Genomic DNA, 26,822 nt, shown 5'->3' with positions numbered 1-26,822 from the left:
CCCACCCAATCCAAGCAGGCCCCCTTTGCTCTATTTTTTGCATGCTCCTCCTGCAAGTCCAAGTTTTCCCAGGGTCAGGACGCCCCACTATGCTCCGTCTGTTCTACAGACGCACAGCCTCCGCAGGACTCCGCGAGCCGACGCTTCTGATACCGCAGACGCCACAGCGCCATATGCTGCAGGGCCCTGCGTCCCGCCCCCCCCCCCCGACTGGCTAGCGTCCCTGTCCCAGTCCGTAGATTCCCTCTCTGAGGCTTCTCGGACCATCGCGCAAGCTCTGCGCCTGCTGCCGTCGCTCGCCCAGATTCCCGCAGACCCGGCGCAATCGCCTCCGGAGCAGGTGAGCCCTGTTGCAGGGTCCTCCTCTGCTGCTCAAAAACGGACCCGCCAGGTCTCGTCCTCAGACTCTTCCCAGGTTTCACCTTCATCCCCAGGTCCAGACCGTCAGTCCTCCAGGGAGGCTTCTGACTGCTCCGATGATGATTCCGATGCGGCACACCTACAGGACTCAGAGCAGGCGGCTGATATTCGGCGCATGGTGAATAGCCTGATAGAAGCAGTAAACCAGACCTTGAAGGTACAGGTGGACCCCGTCTCCTCCCAGAGCACCCAGGTCTCGTTTAAGCGGGTGAAGCGGGCCCAGAACACATTCAGCGGACATCGAGAATTCGCTGAGTTACTGCGCAGCCACAGGCAACAGCCGGACAGGGTATTTACCAGCGGTAAGTCCATCGATTTGCATTATCCCTTTCCTGAGGGTCTTCGAAAGGATTGGGCAGGCTCCCCTGTGGTCGACCCCCCAATCTCCCGCCTGTCTTCTCACACAGTCCTTCCACTCACTAACGGTACGTCTCTCAAGGACCCTACGGACCGTACTATTGACAGGTTGGCCCGTTCCGCCTTCGAGGCAGCGGGCACATCCCTCTCTCCGGCCTTTGCCTCGGTTTGGGTTGCGAAGGCCCTGATGTCCTGGGCGGACACGCTACGTTGCGGTCTCCGCGCCATTCCTGCCAATCCGGACCTGGTTCCCATCGCCTCGCAGATTTCCCTCGCGGGTGAGTACTTGCTCAATGCAGCCCTGGCGTCTGCAAGTTGCGCGACCCAGGCCGCCAGCAACAATGTGGCCATCCGTCGAGCCCTCTGGCTCCGGTCCTGGAACGCGGATTTGGCCTCTAAGAAGTCACTAACTTCCCTGCCCTTCCTAGGGGAGCGTCTCTTCGGAGATAGGCTGGACCAGCTGATCTCCGATGCAACGGGAGGAAAGAGTACATCTCTCCCCCAATTGCACCCTAAGCGCTTCCAGAATCGGCGCCCCACCGCTCGTTTCCGGCCCTTTCGCAGCTTCAACTCCAATCCCCAGCCGCGGAAAAGTCGCTCTCCTCCGAGAGACAGGAAGACCCCGTCATTCAAGACCAATCCCGCCTGGCGTTCACGCTCCAGCCAGCCCACGAGATCCTCTTCTGGTTACCGCCGACGTTCCTCCAAGTGACTCGCGGTCGGCGCGCAACAGCGCCAGACTTGTGGGAGGGCGTCTGTCTCGTTTTCAGCATGTGTGGATCCCCCTGACCGCCGATGCCTGGGTCAGAGAGATCATCACATCAGGCTACAAAATAGAATTCGAAGCAAAGCCACCGAGACGTTTTTTCCTATCTCGCCCTCCCGAGTCTCCCGCGCGGGCTCGCGCGTTCTTTCACTCCATAGACTCCCTCCTCCGAGCCGGAGTCGTGGTACCAGTCCCTCCCGCAGAGCGTTTCAAGGGGTTCTATTCCAACCTTTTCGTGGTCCCCAAAAAGGACGGCTCTGTCCGTCCCGTCCTCGACCTAAAGCTTCTAAACAGGTCGGTGAGGCCTCGGCCGTTTCGAATGGAGTCACTCCGGTCCGTCATCGCGTCCATGGAGGTAGGCGAATTCCTGGCATCGCTGGATATTCAAGGCGCCTATCTTCACGTCCCGATAGCCACCTCTCACCAACAGTTCCTCCGCTTTGCGATAGCGGAAGATCACTTCCAGTTCACGGCTCTCCCCTTCGGCCTCGCATCCGCACCCAGGGTCTTTACGAAGATCATGGCTGCTGCCATGTCCGTCCTGCATTCCAGGGGTGTCATGGTCATCCCGTACTTGGACGATATGTTGATAAAGGGCTCCTCCTTCGAGGACTGTCGTCTTGGGGTTCAGGTCACGATCGACACCCTTTCACGGTTAGGGTGGCTGATAAATCGGAAGAAGTCCTCTCTGACCCCGGCCCGTCGGATCACCTTTTTAGGCATGGTATTCGATACCATCCAAGGGCGAGTTTTCCTCACACAGGAGAAGATGTCCTCCCTACAACGAGGCCTCCGCGCTCTCCGACGTCAGCGCCAAGTTTCCATCAGGTTCGGCATGCGGGTCCTCGGTCGTATGGTGGCGGCGATGGAAGCGGTACCCTTTGCACAGTTCCATCTCCGGCCCCTCCAGCTGGCCTTGCTGAAGAAGTGGGACAGATCTCCCTTTTCTCTGGACCGCAGGTTTCATCTTTCGCCGGAGACCCGCCATTCCCTCCGTTGGTGGCTCAATCAACGCAACCTCGCATCAGGAAGGTCTTTCCTCCCGCTCCACTGGAAGATAGTAACCACCGACGCCAGTCTCCAGGGCTGGGGAGCAGTGTTTCGGCATCACACAGCGCAGGGCCGATGGTCACCGAGGGAGAGTTGTCTCCAGATCAACATTTTGGAGATAAGAGCCATCCGACTAGCCTTGCAGCAGTTTTGGCACCTAGTACAGGGTTGCCCGGTCAGGATCCAGTCGGACAATGCGACGGCGGTGGCGTACATCAACCACCAAGGCGGCACAAGAAGTGTCGGGGCAATGCGAGAAGTCAAGAAGATTTTGCACTGGGCCGAATGTCATCACTCCCTGATCTCAGCGGTACACATCCCAGGCGTGGACAATTGGGCGGCGGACTTCCTCAGCAGGGAAGGCCTCGCCTCCGGAGAATGGTCCCTCAACCGGGAAGTCTTTAACCAGATCTGCGACAGATGGGGAGTTCCGGACGTGGACCTAATGGCCTCCCGGTTCAACCGTCAGGTTCCGCAGTTTGTAGCGCGGTGCCGCGACCGCTTGGCTTTAGGAGTCGACGCCCTCACCCTGTCATGGAGCCAGTTCAGTCTCCCGTACATCTTCCCTCCGCTCCCTCTAATTCCGAGGGTCCTCAAGAAGATCAAGGCGGAAGGAATTCCGGTCATCCTAGTGGCTCCGGACTGGCCCAGGCGAGCATGGTTCGCGGCACTAACTCAGCTCCTCGCAGACGCTCCGTGGCGCCTTCCAGACCGTCCAGATCTCCTGCAGTAGGGACCTCTTTTCCATCAGAACTCACAGGTCCTAAATTTGACGGCCTGGCCATTGAATCCTGGGTTCTAGCTAAGGCTGGTTTTTCCTCAAGAGTGATTCAGACAATGATTAGGGCCAGGAAGCCATCTTCATCAAAAATTTACTACCGCACGTGGAAGGTTTTCTTCAGATGGTGTGAAGAACATAATATTTCTTCTCCACTCGCCTTCTCCCTTCCTTCCCTATTGGCATTCTTGCAGTCAGGCCTAGATGCGGGTCTCTCGCTCGCAACACTAAAGGGCCAGATATCGGCGTTATCAATCCTGTTTCAGAAGCCACTGGCCGCTCGTTCACAGGTTAAGACCTTCATCCAGGGAGTGGCCCACCTGGCACCGCCGTACCGTCGGCCTCTAGAGCCGTGGGACCATAATCTAGTCCTAGGGTCACTTCAGGGCCCCCCATTCGAGCCCTTGCGAGAATCTTCCCTTTCTCACCTGTCTTGGAAGGTGGTGTTTCTCGTTGCCATCACTTCTATTCGCAGGACGTCAGAGCTGGCAGCTCTCTCTTGTCGTTCCCCCTTTTTGATTTTTCACCAGGACAAAGCGGTTCTCCGGCCAGATCCCGCTTTTCTCCCAAAGGTGGTCTCCCCGTTCCATATTAACGAAGAAATCGTTCTTCCGTCCTTCTGTCCTGGGCCCTCTCACAGCTTGGAGAGGTCCTTGCACACCCTGGACCTAGTGCGTGCACTTAGAATTTATGTCTCCAGAACCGCGCCGTTCCGTAAGTCAGATGGTCTGTTTGTCCTCCCTTCTGGTCCCAAGAGGGGTGAATCGGCATCCAAGGCCACAATTGCCAGATGGATCCGTTCCGCCATATCAGAGGCCTATCGGATTCGGGACAAGTCTCCGCCACGGGGGGTAAGAGCGCACTCTACCCGTGCAGTGGGAGCCTCTTGGGCGATTAGGCATCAGGCGTCGGCCGACCAGGTCTGCAAGGCCGCCACCTGGTCTAGCCTGCACACCTTTACTAGGTTCTACCAGATTCACACCCAAGCATCGGCAGATGCTAGTTTTGGGAGAAAGGTCTTGCAGGCAGCAGTTGCACACCTGTAATAGGGTGGCAGCATTCAATTATAGTGCAAGCCCGTCGAGGTAGGTTGTTGTTTTCTTCCTATCTGCGGGTTTTTCGGTATTCCCACCCAGGGACTGCTTTTGGACGTCCCATGGTCCTGTGTCCCCCAATGAAACGATAGAGAAAGTAGGATTTTTGTGTACTCACCGTAAAATCTCTTTCTCTGAGTCTTCATTGGGGGACACAGCACCCACCCTGCTTGGTTTTTTGGTTGTTCCATTGCATTTGCCTGCTTTTTTCAGCGGTCTTATGTTCATAGACCTCTTGTTTGCACGGCTGCATTGTTTTAGTTACAACTTGTTTTTATGTATGGTGATTCTGGTACTCCTCCTACTGCTTGTGCACCAACTGATGTGAGCCCGCCTCCGGCTCGGGGTGTATACTGCTAGGGAGGAGCTAACTTTTTTATGTTTACTTAGTGTCAGCCTCCTAGTGACAGCAGCATAACCCATGGTCCTGTGTCCCCCAATGAAGACTCAGAGAAAGAGATTTTACGGTGAGTACACAAAAATCCTACTTTCTTTGTCGCTCCATTGGGAGACCCAGACAATTGGGTGTATAGCTTCTGCCTCCGGAGGCCACACAAAGTATTACACTCAAAAGTGTAACCCCTCCCCTCTGCCTATACACCCTCCCGTGCATCACGGGCTCCTCAGTTTTATGCTTTGTGTGGAAGGAGGCACACATCCACTCACACATCTCCATTTTAGTCAGCAGCAGCTGCTGATTGTATCGGTTGGAAGAAAAGAGGGCCCCCACGGGGCCCCCGGCATGCTCTCTTCTCACCCCACTGAGTCGGCGGTGCTGTTAAGGTTGAGGTACCCATTGCGGGTACGACGGCCGGAGCCTCATGCCGTGTTTCCTTCTCCATCCCTTAGGGCTCTGGTAGAAGTGGGATCCGAAGCGGTCATCCAGGTTCTGGGACCGTGCTCCCTCCGCAGCCCCTGAGGGAATCTGCTGGACAGGAGCTTATCTATCTTCAGGGACAGGGCCCTGCATCCACGAGGTACTCTGTGTCCCCATGGGGAATGTGTATGGAGCGCCTGGTTCCCGGACGCCGCAACTGGCTGCTGAATTGTGAAGACCGGGGACTACCGCGCCGACCGCGCCTGCTTGTCGGCCGCGGTATTAAATTTAGTCCCCGGCTTCATCGCGGCCTAGTGGCAAAACTCCCGCCCCCGGGCCTGTCTATCAGAGATAGGGGCGGGACAGCCGACCTGACGTCGGATGTGAGGGCCGGGGCATCCTGTATGCTCCCTCCCCCCTCACTGATCACTGTGGGGACCCCAGATTCCCGCACTTTTCCTAACGCCGCCCACGGCTTCACTCCTCCCCTGAGAGCTCCGGCAGCCATTTTTCGGACATTCTGCCGGTGGAGAATCACAGAGAACAGCTCTGCAGCTCTGGGAGACCAAGGCAGGGAATCTGGAGCTCACACACCCCGCTTTTTAGCGGTCGGTAAGCCGCACCGGTCACTCGGTGTTGGTGCCCCTGGGTGCCGGTATAGATACGTATATATATACTTATTTCTGTTCGGCCGGGCTGTATACCCTTTTTTCTATATACCCTCAGTGATCACGCTCCTAGGACACAACAGCATGTCGTCCACAAGGAGCAAGGGCACTAAAGCACAGGGTTTTTTTGCGACATGTACCTCTTGTAGGGCTATGTTACCTGCGGGTTCTACCTACCCTCACTGTGAGCAATGCTCGGCCCCTGTTACACTTGCTCAGCCGGAGCCTCGGTCACTAGTGGGCCCCTCGGCTCAGGCAGACCCCCCTGCTTCCACTGTCCAGGTGGCAGCGACAGAGTTTGCAGTTTTTGCTGAAAAGCTCTCAGAGTCACTCTCACAATCCATGGCTCAATCTATGGACAAATGGTCTGCCAAGTTGCTGGAAGCCCTGCAGTCCGGACCGGTCCTTACACAGGCTCCGGACCCTGTTAGATCGGCGCCTCCAGGTCCCTCTCGGTCCACCCCGGCCGGGGTGGGCCCTAGGTCTCACGTGGAGGACTCCTCCACGGACCACAGTCCCAGACCAGCTAAGCGAGCTCGCTTGGAATCTTCCCCGTCTTCCTCACGCTGCTCGGGTTCCCAGCTTGAGGACTCTCTGGAGGACGAGGCGGACGTCGCAGCTCAGGGCTCTGACCCTGATGTTGCTCTCAATCTTGATACACCTGAAGGGGACGCCTTAGTAAATGATCTTATCTCGTCCATCAATCAGGTGTTAGATCTATCTCCCCCGCCTCCACCTATAGAGGAGTCGGCCTCTCAGCAGGAGAAACACCAGTTTCGGTTTCCCAAACGTACACGGAGTGCATTTTTTGATCACTCTAACTTCAGGGATGCCATCCAGAAGCCCAGAACGGTTCCGGACAAGTGCTTTACTAAGCGCCTTACTGACACACGTTACCCCTTCCCCGCTGACGTAGTTAAGGGTTGGGCTCAATGTCCCAAGGTGGATCCCCCAGTCTCCAGATTGGCGGCTAGATCTGTGGTTGCGGTTGCAGATGGCTCATCACTAAAAGATGCCACTGACAGGCAGATAGAACTCCTGATGAAATCCATCTATGAGGCCACGGGAGCGTCTTTTGCCCCGGCTTTTTCAGCCGTGTGGGCACTCCAAGCTATCTCAGCTTGTCTGGCTGAGATTAATGCGGTCACACGTACGTCTGACCCACAGGTTGCATCTTTAACCTCTCAGGCGTCGGCGTTTTCTTCCTACGCCATGAACGCAGTCCTAGACTCTACTAGCCGTACAGCGGTGGCATCCGCTAATTCTGTTGCAGTCCGCAGGGCCATGTGGCTGCGCGAATGGAAGGCAGACTCGGCTTCCAAGAGGTTCTTAACCGGTTTGCCGTTTTCTGGCGACCGATTGTTTGGCGAACGATTGGATGAGATTATTAAGGAATCCAAGGGAAAGGACTCCTCCTTACCCCAGTCCAAGCCCAAGAGACCTCAGCAACGAAAAATACAATCGAGGTTTCGGTCCTTTCGTCCCTCCGCCAAGCCACAGTCCTCTTCGTCCAATAGACAGGACAAAGGCCAGAGAAACTCCTATGCGTGGCGGTCTAAGTCACGCCCCCAAAAGACCGCCGGAGGCACTGCCCCCAAGGCGGCCTCCTCATGACTCACGGCATCCCCGAACCGCATCCTCGGTCGGTGGCAGGCTCTCCCGCTTTCGCGACGCCTGGTGGCCACATGTTCAAGACCGATGGGTGAGAGACATCCTGTCTCACGGTTACAGGATAGAGTTCAGCTCTCGTCCTCCGACTCGTTTCTTCAGAACCTCCCCGCCCCCCGCGCGGGCAGACGCCCTTTCTTCAGCGCTCTATTGGGAGACCCAGACGATTGGGGTATAGCTACTGCCCTCTGGAGGCCACACAAAGCACTACATTAAAAGTGCAAGGCCCCTCCCCCTCTGGCTATACCCCCCCCGTGGTATCACGGGTTCTCCAGTTTTAGCTTTGTGTGCGAAGGAGGTCAGACATTCCATGCATAGCTCCACAGATTTTAGTCAGCAGTAGCTGCTGACTATTTCGGATGGAAGAAAAGAGGACACATATAGTGTCCCCAGCATGCTCCCTTCTCACCCCTGGATGGTGTTGTAAGGTTGAGGTACCTATTGCTGGTACAGGGCTGGAGCCTGACATGCTGTTTTCCTTCCACATCCCCTGGTAGGGCTCTGTGGAAGTGGGATCCTGCCGGCCTCTCAGCTCTGACGCCGGGCTCCATCCACAGACCCATTAGAACCTGATGGAGACGGAGCAGGAGTACGATCAGGGACAGGCCCTGCATCATACAGGTACTCTGTGTCCCCGGCAGGCACAGACACACTCCGGGCTGGCTGGGTGTTGTAGTGCGCCGGGGACCGCAACGTTGGAGTTAGTGTCCCTACAGATTACTGGGGGATTGTTTGTGTATGGGAACGCAGCGCCGACCCCCTCTGGACCGGGCGGCGCTGCTGTGACTTGTGGTGCGCCGGGGATCCGCCGTCCGCGCTTTTACGGCGGCGGCGGTTATAAATTGAGTCCCCGGCTTTTTGGGCCTAGGACGCCGGCAGCTCCGATTCGTTCCCGCCCCCACCCTGTCATTCAGGGTAGGGGAGAGACGCTGTTCGCTAGCAGCGACGAGGGCTGGAGCCTGATTTACATGCTCCAGCCCTCACACTAGGCACAGAGGGAAGCAGGCTTCCCGCTCTTAGCCAGGAACGCCCAGGGCCCGCCCCCCTTCTCTCTCAGGACGCCGGCAGCCATTACATGCAGTCTGGCTGGAGGAAGGACGCAAGGCTCTAGGAGACCTGGACTAGGGGCTATCTGGCGACCACACACCCGCTTTTTAAGCGGGCGGTAAGCGATTTTTCTGTGCTGGTCCCTCTAGTGCCTCACGGTGTATCGGTGTACTGTGTAGGATATAGAGATATTGTATTTCTTGCACTGTGAGGTCGCTTCTGGCTGCATCTCCCAGATCATTCTGTGGAAGCAACAACATGCCATCCTCAAAACGCAAGGCTGCCAAGGCTAGGGCTGTGTATACTGCGGGTGCTGCATGTGGGGCTAATCTACCAGCAGGCTCCGATGACCCCCATTGTGTGCAATGCTCCGACCCGGTGCTGCTTCGCCAGCCGGAGTCAGGAGGGAGAGTGACCCAGGCTGAGACGCCTGTAAGTCCTGCCCCGGTGACAGGGACAGACTTTGCAGTTTTTGCTGATAATATGTCTGTCTCTATGGCAAAAATCCTTGAAACCTTGCAATCTATGCATGGGGCTCAGTCTTTGGGCACGGCGAGGCCTCTGTCCTCAGGTCCCCCTCACTTGGAATTAATCCAGCCCACAGGGGGGTCCCCGGCTTCACAGGCCGAGGATTATGACTCAGATGATAGCCCCAGCCACCCTAAGCGAGCTCGCTGGGAAAGACCCTCGACGTCATCACACTGCTCAGGGTCTCAGCGCAATCAGTCTCCCTGTGATGTGTCTGATGAGAGTGATCAGGAATCCATTCCTGGAACCCCTCTCAACCTGGATACCCCTGATGGGGATGCCATGGTAAACGACCTTATCTCAGCCATCAATAGGCTGTTGGATATTTCTCCCCCAGCCCCTTCAGCAGAAGAGGCGGCTGCGGAGCAGGAGAAGTTTCGTTTCCTTTATCCCAAGCGTAAATTGAGTGCTTTGTTGGATCACGCTGTCTTCAGAGAATCAATCCAGAAGCACGACGCTCACCCAGAAAGGCGTTTCTCTAAACGATCTAAAGATACGCGTTTCCCTTTCCCCCCTGAGGTGGTCAAGCGCTGGACACAGTGTCCAAAGGTAGACCCCCCGATTTCCAAACTCGCAGCTAGGTCCATAGTTGCAGTGGAGGATGGCGCTTCACTTAAAGATGCCAATGACAGACAGATGGACCTTTGGTTAAAATCTGTCTATGAAGCTATCGGCGCGTCGTTTGCTCCGGCATTCGCAGCCGTATGGGCACTCCAGGCTATTTCAGCTGGCTTAGCAAAAGTGGATGCTATCATACATCCAGCAGTGCCGCAAGTGGCGCACCTTACCACGCAGATGTCGGCGTTTGCGTCTTACGCTATCAATGCGGTCCTAGAATCTACCAGTCGCACCTCAATGGCGTCCGCCAATTCGGTAGTTTTGCGCAGAGCCTTGTGGTTAAAGGACTGGAAAGCAGATGCTGGTTCCAAAAAATGTTTAACCAGTTTGCCTTTATCTAGAGATAGACTGTTTGGCGAGCCATTGGCTGATATCATTAAGCAGTCTAAGGGTAAAGACTCCTCTTTACCACAACCCAGAACAACCAAACCTCAGCAGAAAAAGTGGCAGCAGAGGTTTCAGTCCTTTCGAGGTTCGGGTAAGACACCATTTACCTCGTCCAAAGGGACTCAGAGGACGCAAAGAAACTCAGATTCGTGGCGGGCTCACACGCGCCCCAAGAAAGCAAATGGAGGTACCGCTTCCAAAGCGGCTACCTCATGACTTCCAGCCCCCTCCCTCCGCATCGCCGGTCGGGGGCAGGCTCTCCCGCTTTTCCGGCATTTGGATGTCACAGGTCAAAGACCGGTGGGTGACGGACATTTTGTCTCGCGGGTACAGAATCGAGTTCAATTCTCGTCCTCCAGCTCGGTTCTTCAGAACCTCCCCACATCCAGACCGAGCAGATGCTCTGCTGCAGGCGGTGGGCTCCCTAAGAGCGGAAGGAGTGGTGATCCCAGTCCCTCCTCAGGAACAAGGGCAAGGGTTTTACTCCAATCTCTTTGTGGTTCCAAAAAAGGACGGCTCGTTCCGTCCTGTTCTGGACCTAAAACGGCTCAACAAACATGTGCACGCCAGGAAGTTCCGGATGGAAACCCTGCGTTCTGTCATTGCCTCAATGTCCAGAGGAGACTTCCTTGCCTCAATAGACATCAAAGATGCTTATCTCCACGTGCCAATTGCTACAGAACATCAACGTTTTCTACGTTTTGTGATAGGAGACGACCATTTTCAGTTCGTAGCTCTGCCATTTGGTCTGGCAACAGCCCCACGGGTCTTCACCAAGGTCATGGCGGCGGTGGTAGCAGTCTTGCACTCTCAGGGACACTCGGTGATCCCTTACCTAGACGATTTATTGGTCAAAGCTCCCTCTCAAGAGGCATGTCAGCACAGCCTGAATGCTACGCTGGAGACCCTACAGTCTTTCGGATGGATCATCAACTTTCCAAAGTCGATCCTATCACCGACTCAATCACTAACGTATCTTGGCATGGAGTTTCATACTCTAGCAGCGATAGTGAAGCTTCCGCTGAACAAGCAGCGGTCACTACAGACAGGGGTGCAATCTCTTCTGCAGGGCCAGTTGCATCCCTTGCGGCGCCTCATGCATTTCCTAGGGAAGATGGTGGCAGCCATGGAAGCAGTTCCCTTTGCGCAGTTTCATCTGCGCCCACTTCAATGGGACATTCTCCGCCAATGGGACGGGAAGTCAACGTCCCTGGACAGGAAAGTCTCGCTTTCCCAGACGGCCAAGGACTCCCTACAATGGTGGCTCCTTCCCACCTCATTGTCTCAGGGAAGATCCTTCCTGCCCCCATCCTGGGCAGTAGTCACGACAGATGCGAGTCTGTCAGGGTGGGGAGCAGTATTTCTCCACCACAGGGCTCAGGGGACGTGGACTCCGCAGGAGTCCACCCTTCAGATCAATGTTCTGGAGATCAGAGCAGTGTATCTTGCTCTACTGGCCTTCCAACAGTGGCTGGAAGGAAAGCAGATCCGAATCCAATCGGACAACTCCACAGCGGTGGCATACATCAACCACCAAGGAGGGACGCGCAGTCGGCAAGCCTTCCAAGAAGTCCGGCGCATTCTAATGTGGGTGGAGGACAGAGCATCCACCATATCCGCGGTTCACATCCCAGGCGTAGAAAACTGGGAAGCAGACTTCCTCAGTCGCCAGGGCATGGACGCAGGGGAATGGTCCCTTCACCCGGACGTGTTTCAGGAAATCTGTCGCCGCTGGGGAGTGCCGGACGTCGACCTAATGGCATCCCGGCACAACAACAAGGTCCCGGCATTCATGGCGAGGTCGCGCGATCAAAGAGCTCTGGCGGCAGACGCCTTGGTTCAAGATTGGTCGCAGTTTCAGCTCCCATACGTGTTTCCGCCTCTGGCGCTCTTGCCCAGAGTGCTACGCAAGATCAGATCCGAGTGCAGCCGCATCATACTCGTCGCTCCAGACTGGCCGAGGAGGTCGTGGTATCCGGATCTGTGGCATCTCACGATCGGTCGACCGTGGTCACTGCCAGACCGACCAGACTTACTGTCCCAAGGGCCGTTTTTCCATCAGAATTCTGCGGCCCTGAACCTGACTGTGTGGCCATTGAGTCCTGGATCCTAGCATCTGCAGGATTATCTCAAGGAGTCGTTGCCACAATGAGACAAGCTAGAAAGTCGAATTCGGCTAAGATCTACCACAGAACGTGGAAGATTTTCTTATCCTGGTGCTCTGCTCAGGGAGTGTCTCCCTGGCCATTTGCATTGCCCAAGTTTCTTTCCTTCCTGCAATCGGGGTTAGAAAAGGGCTTGTCGCTCAGCTTCCTTAAAGGGCAAGTTTCGGCACTATCCGTGTTTTTTCAGAAGCGTCTAGCACGTCTTTCTAAGGTGCGCACGTTCCTGCAGGGGGTCTGTCATATTGTGCCCCCGTACAAGCGGCCGTTAGATCCATGGGATCTGAACAGGGTACTAGTTGCTCTCCAGAAGCCGCCCTTCGAGCCTCTGAAGGAAGTTTCCTTTTCTCGGCTGTCACAGAAAGTGGCGTTTCTTGTTGCGATCACATCGCTTCGGCGAGTGTCTGAGCTGGCAGCTCTGTCATCCAAGGCTCCCTTCCTGGTGTTCCACCAGGACAAGGTAGTGCTGCGCCCTATTCCGGAGTTTCTCCCTAAGGTCGTATCCTCTTTTCATCTTAATCAGGATATATCCTTGCCTTCGTTTTGTCCTCATCCGGTTCACCGGTATGAAAAGGACTTACGTTTGCTAGATCTGGTGAGAGCACTCAGAATCTACATTTCCCGCACGGCGCCCATGCGCCGTGCCGATGCGCTTTTTGTCCTTGTCGCTGGTCCGCGCAAGGGGTTGCAGGCTTCTAAAGCCACCCTGGCTCGATGGATCAAAGAACCAATTCTAGAGGCCTACCGTTCTGCGGGGCTTCCGGTTCCTTCAGGGCTAAAAGCCCACTCAACCAGAGCCGTGGGTGCGTCCTGGGCATTACGTCACCAGGCTTCGGCTCAACAGGTGTGCCAGGCAGCTACCTGGTCCAGTCTGCACACTTTCACCAAGCATTATCAGGTGCATACCTATGCTTCGGCGGATGCCAGCTTAGGTAGAAGAGTCCTGCAGGCGGCAGTGACACCCCCGTAGGGGAGGGCTGTTTTGCAGCTCTAACATGAGGTATTTCTTTACCCACCCAGGGACAGCTTTTGGACGTCCCAATCGTCTGGGTCTCCCAATAGAGCGCTGAAGAAGAAGGGAATTTTGTTACTTACCGTAAATTCCTTTTCTTCTAGCTCTTATTGGGAGACCCAGCACCCGCCCTGTTGTCCTTCGGGATGTTTTTTTGTTGTTTGCGGGTACACATGTTGTTCATGTTGAACGGTTTTTCAGTTCTCCGATGTTATTCGGAGTTAATTTTGTTTAAACCAGTTATTGGCTTCCTCCTTCTTGCTTTGGCACTAAAACTGGAGAACCCGTGATACCACGGGGGGGGTATAGCCAGAGGGGGAGGGGCCTTGCACTTTTAATGTAGTGCTTTGTGTGGCCTCCAGAGGGCAGTAGCTATACCCCAATCGTCTGGGTCTCCCAATAAGAGCTAGAAGAAAAGGAATTTACGGTAAGTAACAAAATTCCCTTCTTTTCAAGCAGTGGACGCTCTGAAAAAAGAAGGAGTTGTGACCCCCGTTCCCACTCAGGAACAGGGTCGCGGTTTTTACTCCAACTTGTTCGTGGTGCCAAAGAAAGACGGATCATTCCGTCCCGTTCTGGACCTCAAATTGCTCAACAAACACATGAGCACCAGACGATTCCGGATGGAATCTCTCCGCTCGGTCATCGCCTCGATGTCACAAGGAGACTTCCTCGCATCGATCGACATCAAGGATGCTTATCTCCATGTGCCGATCGCACCAGAACATCAACGTTTTTTGCGTTTCGCCATCGGGGACGAACACCTTCAGTTCGCGGCATTGCCCTTCGGCCTGGCGACAGCCCCACGGGTTTTCACCAAAGTCATGGCATCCGTTGTGGCGGTCCTGCATTCTCAGGGGCACTCGGTGATTCCCTACTTCGACGATCTCTTAGTCAGGGCACCTTCTCGGGCGGCGTGTCAACACAGCCTTACCGTCGCTCTGGAGACCCTCCAGCAGTTCGGGTGGCTCATCAACTTCCCAAAATCCAAGTTGACACCGACCCAATCTCTGACTTATCTGGGGATGGAGTTTCATACACAGTCAGCGGTAGTCAAGCTACCACTAGACAAACAGCTGTCACTGCAGGCAGGGGTGCAATCTCTGATTCAGACTCAGTCACACCCCTTGAGACGCCTCATGCACTTCCTGGGGAAGATGGTGGCAGCGATGGAAGCAGTGCCTTTCGCGCAATTCCATCTGCGCCCGCTCCAGTGGGACATTCTCCACAAATGGGACAGGAGGTCGAACTCTCTCGACAGGAACGTCTCTCTTTCCCTTGCAACAAAGACGTCTCTTCAGTGGTGGCTTCTTCCCACTTCTCTATCACAGGGAAAATCCTTCCTGCCCCCAACCTGGGCTGTGGTCACCACAGCCGTGGGCGCTGCCAGACCGCACAGACTTGCTGTCGCAAGGGCCGTTTTTCCATCTGAATTCTGCGGCCCTCAACCTGACTGTGTGGCCATTGAGTCCTGGCTCCTAGCGTCTTCAGGGTTGTCTCAGGATGTCATTGCCACTATGAGACAGGCCAGGAAACCGACGTCCGCCAAGATCTATTACAGGTCTTGGCGGATTTTTTTGTCCTGGTGTTCTGATAAAGGTTTTACTCCCTGGCCTTTTGCCTTACCCACTTTTCTTTCCTTCCTTCAATCCGGAATGGATAAGGGGTTGTCACTTAGTTCTCTCAAAGGGCAAGTATCGGCACTCTCAATATTCTTTCAAAAGCGCCTGGCCAAGCATCCGCAGGTCCGCACGTTCCTGCAGGGAGTTTGCCACATAGTCCCACCTTACAAGCGCCCGCTTGAACCCTGGGTCCTTAGCAGGGTCCTAACGGCTCTTCAGAAAACCGCCTTTAGAGCCGCTGCGGGATGTCTCCTTATCACGTCTTTCACAGAAAGTGGCATTTCTAATAGCAGTTACTTCACTCCGTAGAGTGTCGGAGCTTGCAGCACTGTCATGCAAAGCCCCCTTCCTGGTTTTTCACCAGGATAAGGTGGTTCTCCGTCCTGTTCCGGAATTTCTCCCTAAGGTGGTATCGCCTTTTCATCTCAATCAGGATATCACCTTCCCTTCATTTTGCCCTAATCCAATTCACCACTTTGAAAAGGACTTGCACTCATTAGATCTAGTGAGAGCACTCCGATTCTACGTGTCTCGCACAGCGCCCCTGCGCCATTCAGATGCGCTCTTTGTCCTTGTGGCCAGTCAGCGTAAGGGTTCGCAAGCTTCCAGGTCAACCTTGGCTCGGTGGATCAAGGAACCGATTCTTGAAGCTTACCGTTCTTCGGGGCTTCCGATTCCTTCGGGGCTGAAAGCCCATTCTACCAGAGCCGTGGGGGCGTCCTGGGCATTGCGGCACCAGGCAACGGCTCTACAAGTGTGCCAGGCAGCTACGTGGTCTAGTATGCACACTTTCACAAAGCACTATCAAGTGCATGCCTATGCTTCGGCAGATGCCAGTCTAGGTAGGCGAGTCCTTCAGGCGGCGGTGGCCCACCTGTAAGAGGGAGTCGTGTCGGCTCTTGTTATCGAGGTATTCTTTTACCCACCCAGGGACTGCTTTTGGACGTCCCAATTGTCTGGGTCTCCCAATGGAGCGACAAAGAAGAAGGGAATTTTGTTTACTTACCGTAAATTCCTTTTCTTCTAGCTCCTATTGGGAGACCCAGCACCCGCCCCTGTTCCCTTCGGGCTGGTTGTTCTTTTGTGTACACATGTTGTTCATGTTCAATTGTTTCATGGTTTTCAGTTCTCCGAACATCCTTCGGATTGAGTTTACCTTAGACCAATTTATAAGTTTCCTCCTTCCTGCTTTTGCACCAAAACTGAGGAGCCCGTGATGCACGGGAGGGTGTATAGGCAGAGGGGAGGGGTTACGCTTTTGAGTGTAATACTTTGTGTGGCCTCCGGAGGCAGAAGCTATACACCCAATTGTCTGGGTCTCCCAATAGGAGCTAGAAGAAAAGGAATTTACGGTAAGTAAACAAAATTCCCTTCTTCTTCTAGCTCCTATTGGGAGACCCAGCACCCGCCCCTGTGCCCTTCGGGCTGGTTGTTTTTTTGTGTACACATGTTGTTCATGTTGAATTGTTCTATTGGTTCATGGTCTTCAGTTCTCCGAACATCCTTCGGATTGAATTTACCCTAGACCAATTTATAAGTTTTCTCCTTCCTGCTTTTGCACCAAAACTGAGGAGCCCGTGGTCCACGGGAGGGTGTATAGGCAGAGGGGAGGGGTTACAGTTTTTAAAAGTGTAATACTTTGTGTGGCCTCCGGAGGCAGAAGCTATACACCCAATTGTCTGGGTCTCCCAATAGGAGCTAGAAGAAAAGGAATTTACGGTAAGTAAACAAAATTCCCTTTATTTCCGAAAACACTTACTGTGCAGTATTTTTTTGCATCCACCCTAAACCTTTGTACTGTAATTTGGTTAAAAGCACAACCCCTTTAAATCACAGTTAAAAAAACTTTAGGACCACAATGTTATATAAAAAAAAAAAAACATAAAATTGAGCTCAATCTGATTGTTTTTAACTATGTAGAATTTATTTATCGCTCTGTAATAATTAGGTCTTGTTTTGTATTATTTTTTTTAGATCCTGATATGAATCTTGCAGACGTCTCGAGTTTCTTGGCGCAATTCAAAGAGGCTATCTTCTCAGTGCAGAAAAATGTAAGAATTTATTTCTGTGTGCGGTAAACTATCATTTCTATAAATGTTGGTAATAATGAATAGTCACATCACTTTCACAGGCAGAGGTTGTCTCATTATATGCATTGGTAGTAAAGGATTTTCCACCAGTGGCCAAATGAAGGGGTCTGATCACAACAGCACTAACTCCTAGGTAGAATATTGAAATATTCCAATATGGCTGCCAGGATGATGATACTGCATCTGCACAGACCTACCTATATACATGCACCACCTACGGGTATCATGCACCTGTCCTATAATGTTGTGCATGTAATGTGGATATCATGCGGGTATCATGCATATTTCTTTGTCGCTCCTAATTGGGAGACCCAGACAATTGGGTGTATAGCTACTGCCTCCGGAGGCCACACAAAGTATTACACTTAAAAGTGTAAGGCCCCTCCCCTTCTGGCTATACACCCTCCCGTGGGATCACGGGCTCCTCAGTTTTCATGCTTTGTGCGAAGGAGGCACACATACACGCATAGCTCCACTGTTTAGTCAGCAGCAGCTGCTGACTATGTCGGATGGAAGAAAAGAGGGCCCATACTAGGGCCCCCAGCATGCTCCCTTCTCACCCCACTATTTGTCGGCGGTGTTTGTTAAGGTTGAGGTACCCATTGCGGGTACGGAGGCTGGAGCCCACATGCTGCATCCTTCCCCATCCCCCTGCGGGCTCTGGGTGAAGTGGGATTTTACCGGTCTCCAGGCACTGAGACCGTGCTCCCTCCACAGCCCCTGGAGAACCTGCTGGAATGGAGCTGAGTATCGTCAGGGACAGGCCCTGCTACATCAAGGTACTCTGTGTCCCCGTACATATCGCGCGCACACCGCAGCATTGCTGGGGGTGTTAGTGCGCCGGGGACTACAGCGCTGCGCGCTGGTGCCATTCTACAGCTCTGCTGAGAGGGGACATGTATTTGAAACTGCTGCGCGGCCGCTGTCGTCAGTTTTTAGCGCTGCGGCGCGGCTGGGACTTGTGGTGCGCCGGGGACTTCCGCGCTGGCCGTGCATATATCACGGCCGCGCTTATTACTCGAGTCCCCGGCTTCTGCGGCCTAGTTTCGTTTCGTTCCCGCCCCCAGGCCTGCCAGTCAGGGGAAGGGCGGGACGCTGTACAGCATGTCAGCGCAGAAGGGCTGGAGTCTGCTTTGCATACTCCAGCCCTCACACTGGACACAGTGGGACACCAGTTTTCCCGCACTTTGTTTGAGGCACGCCCACGGTCCGCCCCTCTTCACAGGACGCCGGCAGCCATTCCTGTGTGCAGTCTGAGCTGGAGAGAGGAGACTGGGAGACCCAGACACGGGATTCTGGTGCCCACACACCCGCTTTTCAGCGGGCGGTAAGCTGCCCTCTAGGGCTGACCCCCACTGGTGCCGAAGTGTATATTTGTATTTTATGCTCGCAGCTATACATTGCACTGTACGGTCGCTGGGGATTCCCTGCTATATACCCTCCTAGATTACTCAGAGGACACAACAGCATGTCGACCGCAAAAAGCAAAGGTGCCAAGGCACAGGCTTTTTATGCTGCTTGTACCGCATGTGGGGCTGTTCTACCGGCAGTTTCCACTGACCCCCACTGTGTGCAGTGCTCGGCCCCTGTGGCACTTGCTCGGCCGGGGCCTCTGCTGGAGGTGACCCAGGCAGAACCTCCTGTGAATACTGTCCAGGTGACAGGGACGGAGTTTGCAGTCTTTGCTGACAGATTGTCTGTGACTATGACTAAAATTCTTGAAACATTGCAGTCTAGACCAGTAACTCAGACCATGGACACTGTTAACTCATTGCTCCCTGGTCCCCCTCAGTTGGAACGGCTCAGGGATCCGGGGGCGTCTCTTGCATCCCAGGGTGACGGCTCTGACTCGGACGACAGTCCCAGACAGCCTAAGCGAGCTCGCTATGAGCGGCCCTCGACTTCATCACACTGGTCAGGGTCCCAGCAGGAGGACTCTCTGTATGATGATGCGGAGGTAGCTGATCAGGATTCTGATCCTGAGACCGCTCTCAATTTGGATACTCCTGATGGTGACGCCATAGTGAATGATCTTATAGCGTCCATCAATAAAATGCTGGACATTTCTCCACCTGCTCTTCCTGTGGAGGAGACAGCTTCACAGCAGGAGAAATTCCATTTCAGGTATCCCAAGCGTAAATTAAGTGTTTTTCTGGACCACTCTGACTTTAGAGAAGCAATCCAGAAACACCACGCTTATCCGGATAAGCGTTTTTCCAAACGGCTTAAGGATACACGTTATCCTTTTCCCCCGGACGTGGTCAAGGGATGGACCCAGTGTCCCAAGGTGGATCCTCCAATCTCCAGGCTTGCAGCTAGATCCTTAGTTGCAGTGGAAGATGGGGCGGCACTTAAAGATGCCACTGACAGACAGATGGAGCTCTGGTTGAAATCCATCTATGAGGCTATTGGCGCGTCGTTTGCTCCAGCATTCGCAGCCGTATGGGCACTCCAAGCTATTTCAGCTGGTCTTGCACAGATTGACACGGTCACACGTACATCTGCTCCGCAGGTGGCACCCTTAACATCTCAAATGTCTGCATTTGCGTCTTACGCGATTAATGCTGTCCTAGACTCTACGAGCCGTACGGCAGTGGCGTCCGCCAACTCCGTAGTTTTACGCAGAGCCTTGTGGTTAAGAGAATGGAAGGCAGATTCTGCTTCCAAGAAGTGTTTAACCAGTTTGCACTTTTCTCGTGACCGACTGTTTGGGGAGCGCTTAGATGACATCATTAAACACTCCAAGGGTAAGGATTCATCCTTACCTCAGCCCAGACAAAACAAACCCCAACAGAGGAGAGGACAGTCGGGGTTTCGGTCCTTTCGAGGCTCAGGCAGGTCCCAATTCTCCTCGTCCAAAAGGACTCAAAAGGATCAGAGGAGCGCAGATTCTTGGCGGACTCAGTCACGCCCAAAAAAGACAGCCGGAAGAACCGCTACCAAGGCGGCTTCCTCATGACTTTCGGCCTCCTCTCTCCGCATCCTCGGTCGGTGGCAGGCTCTCCCGCTTTGGCGACATTTGGCTGCCACAGGTCACAGACCGTTGGGTGAGAGACATTCTGTCTCACGGGTACAGGATAGAGTTCAGCTCTCGTCCTCCAACTCGCTTCTTCAGAACCTCTCCACCTCCCGACCGAGCCGATGCTCTGCGGCTAGCGGTGTCCACTCTAAAAGCGGAAGGAGTGGTGACCCCCGTTCCTCTTCAGGAACAAGGTCACGGTTTTTACTCCAACTTGTTTGTGGTGCCAAAAAAGAACGGGTCATTCCGTCCCGTTCTGGATCTAAAACTGCTCAACAAGCACGTAAAAACCAGGCGGTTCCGAATGGAATCCCTTCGCTCCGTCATCGCCTCAATGTCTCAAGGAGATTTCCTAGCATCAATAGACATCAAGGATGCTTATCTCCACGTGCCGATTGCTCCAGAACACCAGCGTTTCCTACGCTTTGTTATAGGAGACGAACACCTTCAGTTCGTAGCTCTGCCTTTCGGGCTGGCGACAGCCCCACGTGTCTTCACCAAGGTCATGGCAGCAGTAGTAGCAGTCCTGCACTCTCAAGGTCACTCTGTGATCCCGTATTTGGACGATCTACTGGTCAAGGCACCCTCTCAAGAGGCATGCCAACACAGCCTGAACGTTGCGCTGGAGACTCTCCAGAGTTTCGGGTGGATCATCAACTTGTCAAAGTCAAATCTAACTCCGACCCAATCGCTAACATATCTTGGCATGGAGTTTCATACTCTCTCAGCGATAGTGAAGCTTCCGCTGGACAAACAGCGTTCACTACAGACAGGGGTGCAATCTCTCCTTCAAGGCCAGTCACACCCCTTGAGACGCCTCATGCACTTCTTGGGGAAGATGGTAGCAGCAATGGAGGCAGTCCCTTTCGCGCAGTTTCATCTCCGTCCACTACAATGGGACATTCTCCGCCAATGGGACGGGAAGTCGACGTCCCTCGACAGAGACGTCTCCCTTTCTCAGGCGGCCAAGGAATCTCTTCGGTGGTGGCTTCTTCCCACCGTTTTGTCGAAAGGAAAGTCCTTTCTACCCCCATCCTGGGAGGTAGTCACGACAGACGCGAGTCTATCAGGGTGGGGAGCAGTGTTTCTCCACCACAGAGCTCAAGGGACGTGGACTCAGGAAGAGTCCACCCTTCAGATCAATGTTCTAGAAATCAGAGCAGTGTATCTTGCCCTACAAGCCTTCCAGCAGTGGCTGGAAGGCAAGCAGATCCGAATTCAGTCGGACAACTCCACAGCGGTAGCGTACATCAACCACCAAGGTGGAACACGCAGTCGGCAAGCCTTCCAGGAAGTCCGACGGATTCTGACGTGGGTGGAAGACACGGCTTCCACCATATCCGCAGTTCACATCCCAGGCGTGGAAAACTGGGAAGCAGACTTCCTCAGTCGCCAGGGTATGGACGCAGGGGAATGGTCCCTTCACCCGGACGTGTTTCAGGAGATCTGTCGCCGCTGGGGGATGCCGGACGTCGACCTGATGGCGTCACGGCACAACAACAAGGTCCCGGCTTTCATGGCACGGTCTCACGATCACCGAGCTTTGGCGGCAGACGCCTTAGTTCAAGATTGGTCGCAATTCCAGCTACCTTACGTGTTCCCGCCTCTGGCATTGTTGCCCAGAGTGCTGCGCAAGATCAGGGCCGACTGCCGTCGCGCCATCCTCGTCGCTCCAGACTGGCCGAGGAGATCGTGGTACCCAGATCTGTGGCACCTCACGGTAGGCCAACCATGGGCACTACCAGAACGACCAGACTTGCTATCTCAAGGGCCGTTTTTCCACCTGAATTCTGCGGCCCTGAACCTGACTGTGTGGCCATTGAGTCCTGGATCCTAGCGTCTTCAGGATTATCTCGAGGGGTTATTACCACCATGAGACAGGCTAGAAAACCATCCTCCGCCAAGATCTACCACAGGACGTGGAAGATATTCTTATCTTGGTGCGCTGCTCAGGGAGTTTCTCCCTGGCCTTTTGCATTGCCTACTTTTCTTTCCTTTCTGCAATCCGGATTGGAAAAAGGTTTGTCGCTCAGCTCCCTTAAAGGACAAGTCTCAGCGCTATCTGTATTTTTTCAGAAACGCCTAGCACGACTTGCTCAGGTACGCACGTTCCTGCAAGGAGTTTGTCATATCGTCCCTCCTTACAAGCGGCCGTTAGAGCCCTGGGATCTGAACAAGGTTCTAATTGCTCTCCAGAAGCCGCCTTTCGAGCCTATGAAGGATGTTTCACTTTCCCGTCTTTCACAGAAAGTGGCCTTTCTAGTAGCGGTCACGTCTCTTCGGAGAGTGTCCGAGCTAGCTGCGCTCTCATGCAAATCTCCCTTCCTGGTGTTTCACCAGGACAAGGTGGTTCTACGTCCGGTTCCTGAGTTTCTCCCTAAGGTGGTATCCCCCTTTCATCTCAATCAGGATGTCACACTACCTTCCTTGTGTCCTCATCCAGTTCATCAATTTGAGAAAGGTTTGCATTTGTTGGATCTGGTCAGAGCACTCAGGATCTACATTTCCCGCACGGCGCCCTTTCGCCGCTCGGATGCACTCTTTGTCCTTGTCGCTGGTCAGCGTAAAGGGTCGCAAGCTTCCAAATCCACTCTGGCTCGGTGGATCAAGGAACCAATTCTTGAAACCTACCGTTCTGCGGGGCTTCCGGTTCCTTCAGGGCTGAAGGCCCATTCTACCAGAGCCGTGGGTGCGTCCTGGGCTTTACGGCACCAGGCTACGGCTCAGCAGGTGTGCCAGGCGGCTACCTGGTCGAGTCTGCACACCTTTACCAAGCATTATCAAGTGCATACCTACGCTTCGGCGGACGCCAGCCTAGGTAGACAAGTCCTTCAGGCGGCGGTTGCCCACCTGTAGGACAGGGCTGTTTGACGGCCCTATCACGAGGTATTCTTTTACCCACCCAGGGACTGCTTTTGGACGTCCCAATTGTCTGGGTCTCCCAATTAGGAGCGACAAAGAAGAAGGGAATTTTGTTTACTTACCGTAAATTCCTTTTCTTCTAGCTCCAATTGGGAGACCCAGCACCCGCCCTGTTTTCTTAGGGATTTTTGGTTTTTTCGGGTGCACATGTTGTTCATGTTGAATGGTTTCTGTTCTCCGATGTTCTTCGGATTGAATTTGTCTTTAAACCTGTTATTGGCTTTCCTCCTTCTTGCTTTTGCACTAAAACTGAGGAGCCCGTGATCCCACGGGAGGGTGTATAGCCAGAAGGGGAGGGGCCTTACACTTTTAAGTGTAATACTTTGTGTGGCCTCCGGAGGCAGTAGCTATACACCCAATTGTCTGGGTCTCCCAATTGGAGCTAGAAGAAAAGGAATTTACGGTAAGTAAACAAAATTCCCTTCTTCTCTATCGTTTCATTGGGGGACACAGGACCATGGGTTATGCTGCCGTCACTAGGAGGCTGACACTAAGTAAACATAAAAAAGTTAGCTCCTCCCTAGCAGTATACACCCCGAGCCGGAGGCGGGCTCAGATCAGTTTTAGCTTAGTGTCGTAGGAGGCTGATGTGGGCCATCTCGGCCCCCCTCAGCCATGTATGTTTTTGCGTTTTTTTCTTTTATTTCGGCGCCGCTCATCATACTCATACCTGTCGTCTTTTTCTCTGCAGGTATTCGCTTCACTCATCCTCCGCAGCCCTGTGGGTACTACTCCCCAGGGTCGCAGGGGCTTGAGACTTCGGGCCCTCTCCCCCGTCCGTCCCCGTGGTACCACTCCCGGGGGTGCGCGTGTGGGCAGGTTGTTTTGTGGGCACCCCTGATTCGCCCTGCGGTATCACCCCAAAGGGCGTACAGGGGAGTACAGCAGGGATGGAACCTCCGCAGCGTGTATAATAGATGGGGCCCTGTCACGCTGCCTTCTCCTGATAGGGGGCTGATCTACCCCCATCATGATGTCCACTACCCTGCCTCAGCACGCTCTCCCCCGGAGCCTTCCTGGACGAGCAGCGCTGTACACAGGCAGGGCCAGAGAGCCCTGCCTGCACCGCATCCATCGCTGGGCCGGCGCCGCCGATTGCAGGTAAGACCGACCTTTCCTGCACTTTCCCCCGGCCTTCCCCATAAATTTAGTCCCCGGTCTCGGCCTAGTCGCTCCTGCGCCCAAGCCACGCCCCCGCTGCAGCGCTATTGGCCGCCGGTCGTCTCCCTCTGTATCCTCCCACTGCTCTGCCTCCTGGCTGATGGTGGGGGCTGTGAATCCTCCGGGTTTTCGCGCCGGAATCCTGCTCCTCCCCCAGCCTTCTCCAGCGTCCTCTCGCCATTTTAGCCTGCCTCTGGTCCCCTGAGGCTGCAGCGCGCCGGCGTTCTGACTCTTCTGGCCAGCTCACTCCTGGACTCCTCTTCTGGACTGGTGGGCAGCACGCAGGACCTGGGTAAGCTCTGCTCCTAAGGAGTAGCCCTCACTAGGTAGCATTCTCTGAGTTTAGGGACGAGTTAACCCTCTCCTGTCTCCTTCCTAGCAGCCACCAGGGAGAGTACCTGTTTTCACCATGCCTAAGGCTAAGCCCACCCAGCCCAAGCAGGCCCCCTTTGCACTATTTTTTGCATGCTCCTCCTGCAAGTCCAAGTTTTCCCAGGGTCAGGACGCCCCACTATGCTCCGTCTGTTCTACAGACGCGCAGCCTCCGCAGGACTCCGCGACCGACGCTTCTGATATCGCAGACGCCACAGCGCCATATGCTGCAGGGCCCTGCGTCCCGCCCCACCCCGACTGGCTAGCGTCCCTGTCCCAGTCCGTAGATTCCCTCTCTGAGGCTTCTCGGACCATCGCGCAAGCTCTGCGCCTGCTGCCGTCGCTCGCCCAGATTCCCGCAGACCCGGCGCAATCGCCTCCGGAGCAGGTGAGCCCCGTTGCAGGGTCCTCCTCTGCTGCTCAAAAACGGACCCGCCAGGTCTCGTCCTCAGACTCTTCCCAGATTTCACCTTCATCCCCAGGTCCAGACCGTCAGTCCTCCAGGGAGGCTTCTGACTGCTCCGATGATGATTCCGATGCGGCACCCCTGCAGGACTCAGAGCAGGCGGCTGATATTCGGCGCATGGTGAATAGCCTGATAGAAGCAGTGAACCAGACCTTGAAGGTACAGGTGGACCCCGTCTCCTCCCAGAGCACCCGGGTCTCGTTTAAGCGGGTGAAGCGGGCCCAGAGCACATTCAGCGGACATCCAGAATTCGCTGAGTTACTGTGCAGCCACAGGCAACAGCTGGACAGGGTATTTACCAGCGGTAAGTCCATCGATTTGCATTATCCCTTTCCTGAGGGTCTTCGAAAGCATTGGGCAGGCTCCCCTGTGGTCGACCCCCCAATCTCCCGCCTGTCTTCTCACACAGTCCTTCCACTCACTAACGGTACGTCTCTCAAGGACCCTACGGACCGTACTATTGACAGGTTGGCCCGTTCCGCCTTCGAGGCAGCGGGCACATCACTCTCTCCGGCCTTTGCCTCGGTTTGGGTTGCGAAGGCCCTGATGTCCTGGGCGGACACGCTTCGCTGCGGTCTCCGCGCCATTCCTGCCAATCCGGACCTGGTTCCCATCGCCTCGCAGATTTCTCTCGCGGGTGAGTACTTGCTCAATGCAGCCCTGGCGTCTGCAAGTTGCGCGACCCAGGCCGCCAGCAACAATGTGGCCATCCGTCGAGCCCTTTGGCTCCGGTCCTGGAACGCGGATGCGGCCTCTAAGAAGGCACTAACTTCCCTGCCCTTCCTAGGGGAGCGTCTCTTCGGAGATAGGCTGGACCAGTTGATCTCCGATGCAACGGGAGGAAAGAGTACATCTCTCCCCCAATTGCGCCCCAAGCGCTTCCAGAATCGGCGCCCCACCGCTCGTTTCCGGCCCTTTCGCAGCTTCAACTCCAATCCCCAGCCGCGGAAAAGCCGCTCTCCTCCGAGAGACAGGAAGACCCCGTCATTCAAGACCAATCCCGCCTGGCGTTCACGCCCCCCGCCCAATCCCCACGAGATCCTCTTCTGGTTACCGCCGACGTTCCTCCAAGTGACTCGCGGTCAGCGCGCAACAGCGCCAGACTTGTGGGAGGGCGTCTGTCTCGTTTTCAGCATGTGTGGATCCCCCTGACCGCCTGGGTCAGAGAGATCATCACATCAGGCTACGAAATAGAATTCGAAGCAAAGCCACCGAGACGTTTTTTCCTATCTCGCCCCTCCCGAGTCTCCCGCGCGGGCTCGCGCGTTCTTTCACTCCATAGACTCCCTCCTCCGAGCCGGAGTCGTGGTACCAGTCCCTCCCGCAGAGCGTTTCAGGGGGTTCTATTCCAACCTTTTCGTGGTCCCCAAAAAGGACGGCTCTGTCCGTCCCGTCCTCGACCTAAAAGCTTCTAAACAGGTCGGTGAGGCCTCGGCCATTTCGCATGGAGTCACTCCGGTCCGTCATCGCGTCCATGGAGGTAGGCGAATTCCTGGGCATCGCTGGATATTCAAGACGCCTATCTTCACGTCCCGATAGCCACCTCTCACCAACAGTTCCTCCGCTTTGCGATAGCGGAAGATCACTTCCAGTTCACGGCTCTTCCCTTCGGCCTCGCATCCGCACCCAGGGTTTTTACGAAGATCATGGCTGCTGCCATGTCCGTCCTGCATTCCAGGGGTGTCATGGTCATCCCGTACTTGGACGATATGTTGATAAAGGGCTCTTCCTTCGAGGACTGTCGTCTTGGGGTTCAGGTCACGATCGACACCCTTTCACGTTTAGGGTGGCTGATAAA

General features: G+C 54.7%; 1 protein-coding gene across 3 annotated transcripts in view; it reads left to right on the top strand.

Moving 5' to 3' along the window:
• The window catches only part of CENPN (centromere protein N), a 128,554-nt gene that overhangs the window by 27,222 nt on the left and 74,510 nt on the right, over positions 1–26,822 (top strand). For all 3 annotated transcript variants that reach the window (XM_075325849.1, XM_075325850.1, XM_075325848.1), the window contains exon 5: positions 16,969–17,045. In XM_075325849.1, the coding sequence (XP_075181964.1) occupies positions 16,969–17,045 (77 nt within the window). The remainder of the gene's footprint in view (positions 1–16,968; positions 17,046–26,822) is intronic.

Source organism: Anomaloglossus baeobatrachus, chromosome 10 (genome assembly GCF_048569485.1).
Source record: "Anomaloglossus baeobatrachus isolate aAnoBae1 chromosome 10, aAnoBae1.hap1, whole genome shotgun sequence".
Taxonomy (NCBI): domain Eukaryota; kingdom Metazoa; phylum Chordata; class Amphibia; order Anura; family Aromobatidae; genus Anomaloglossus; species Anomaloglossus baeobatrachus.
This window is presented reverse-complemented; position numbering and strand designations above follow the sequence as displayed.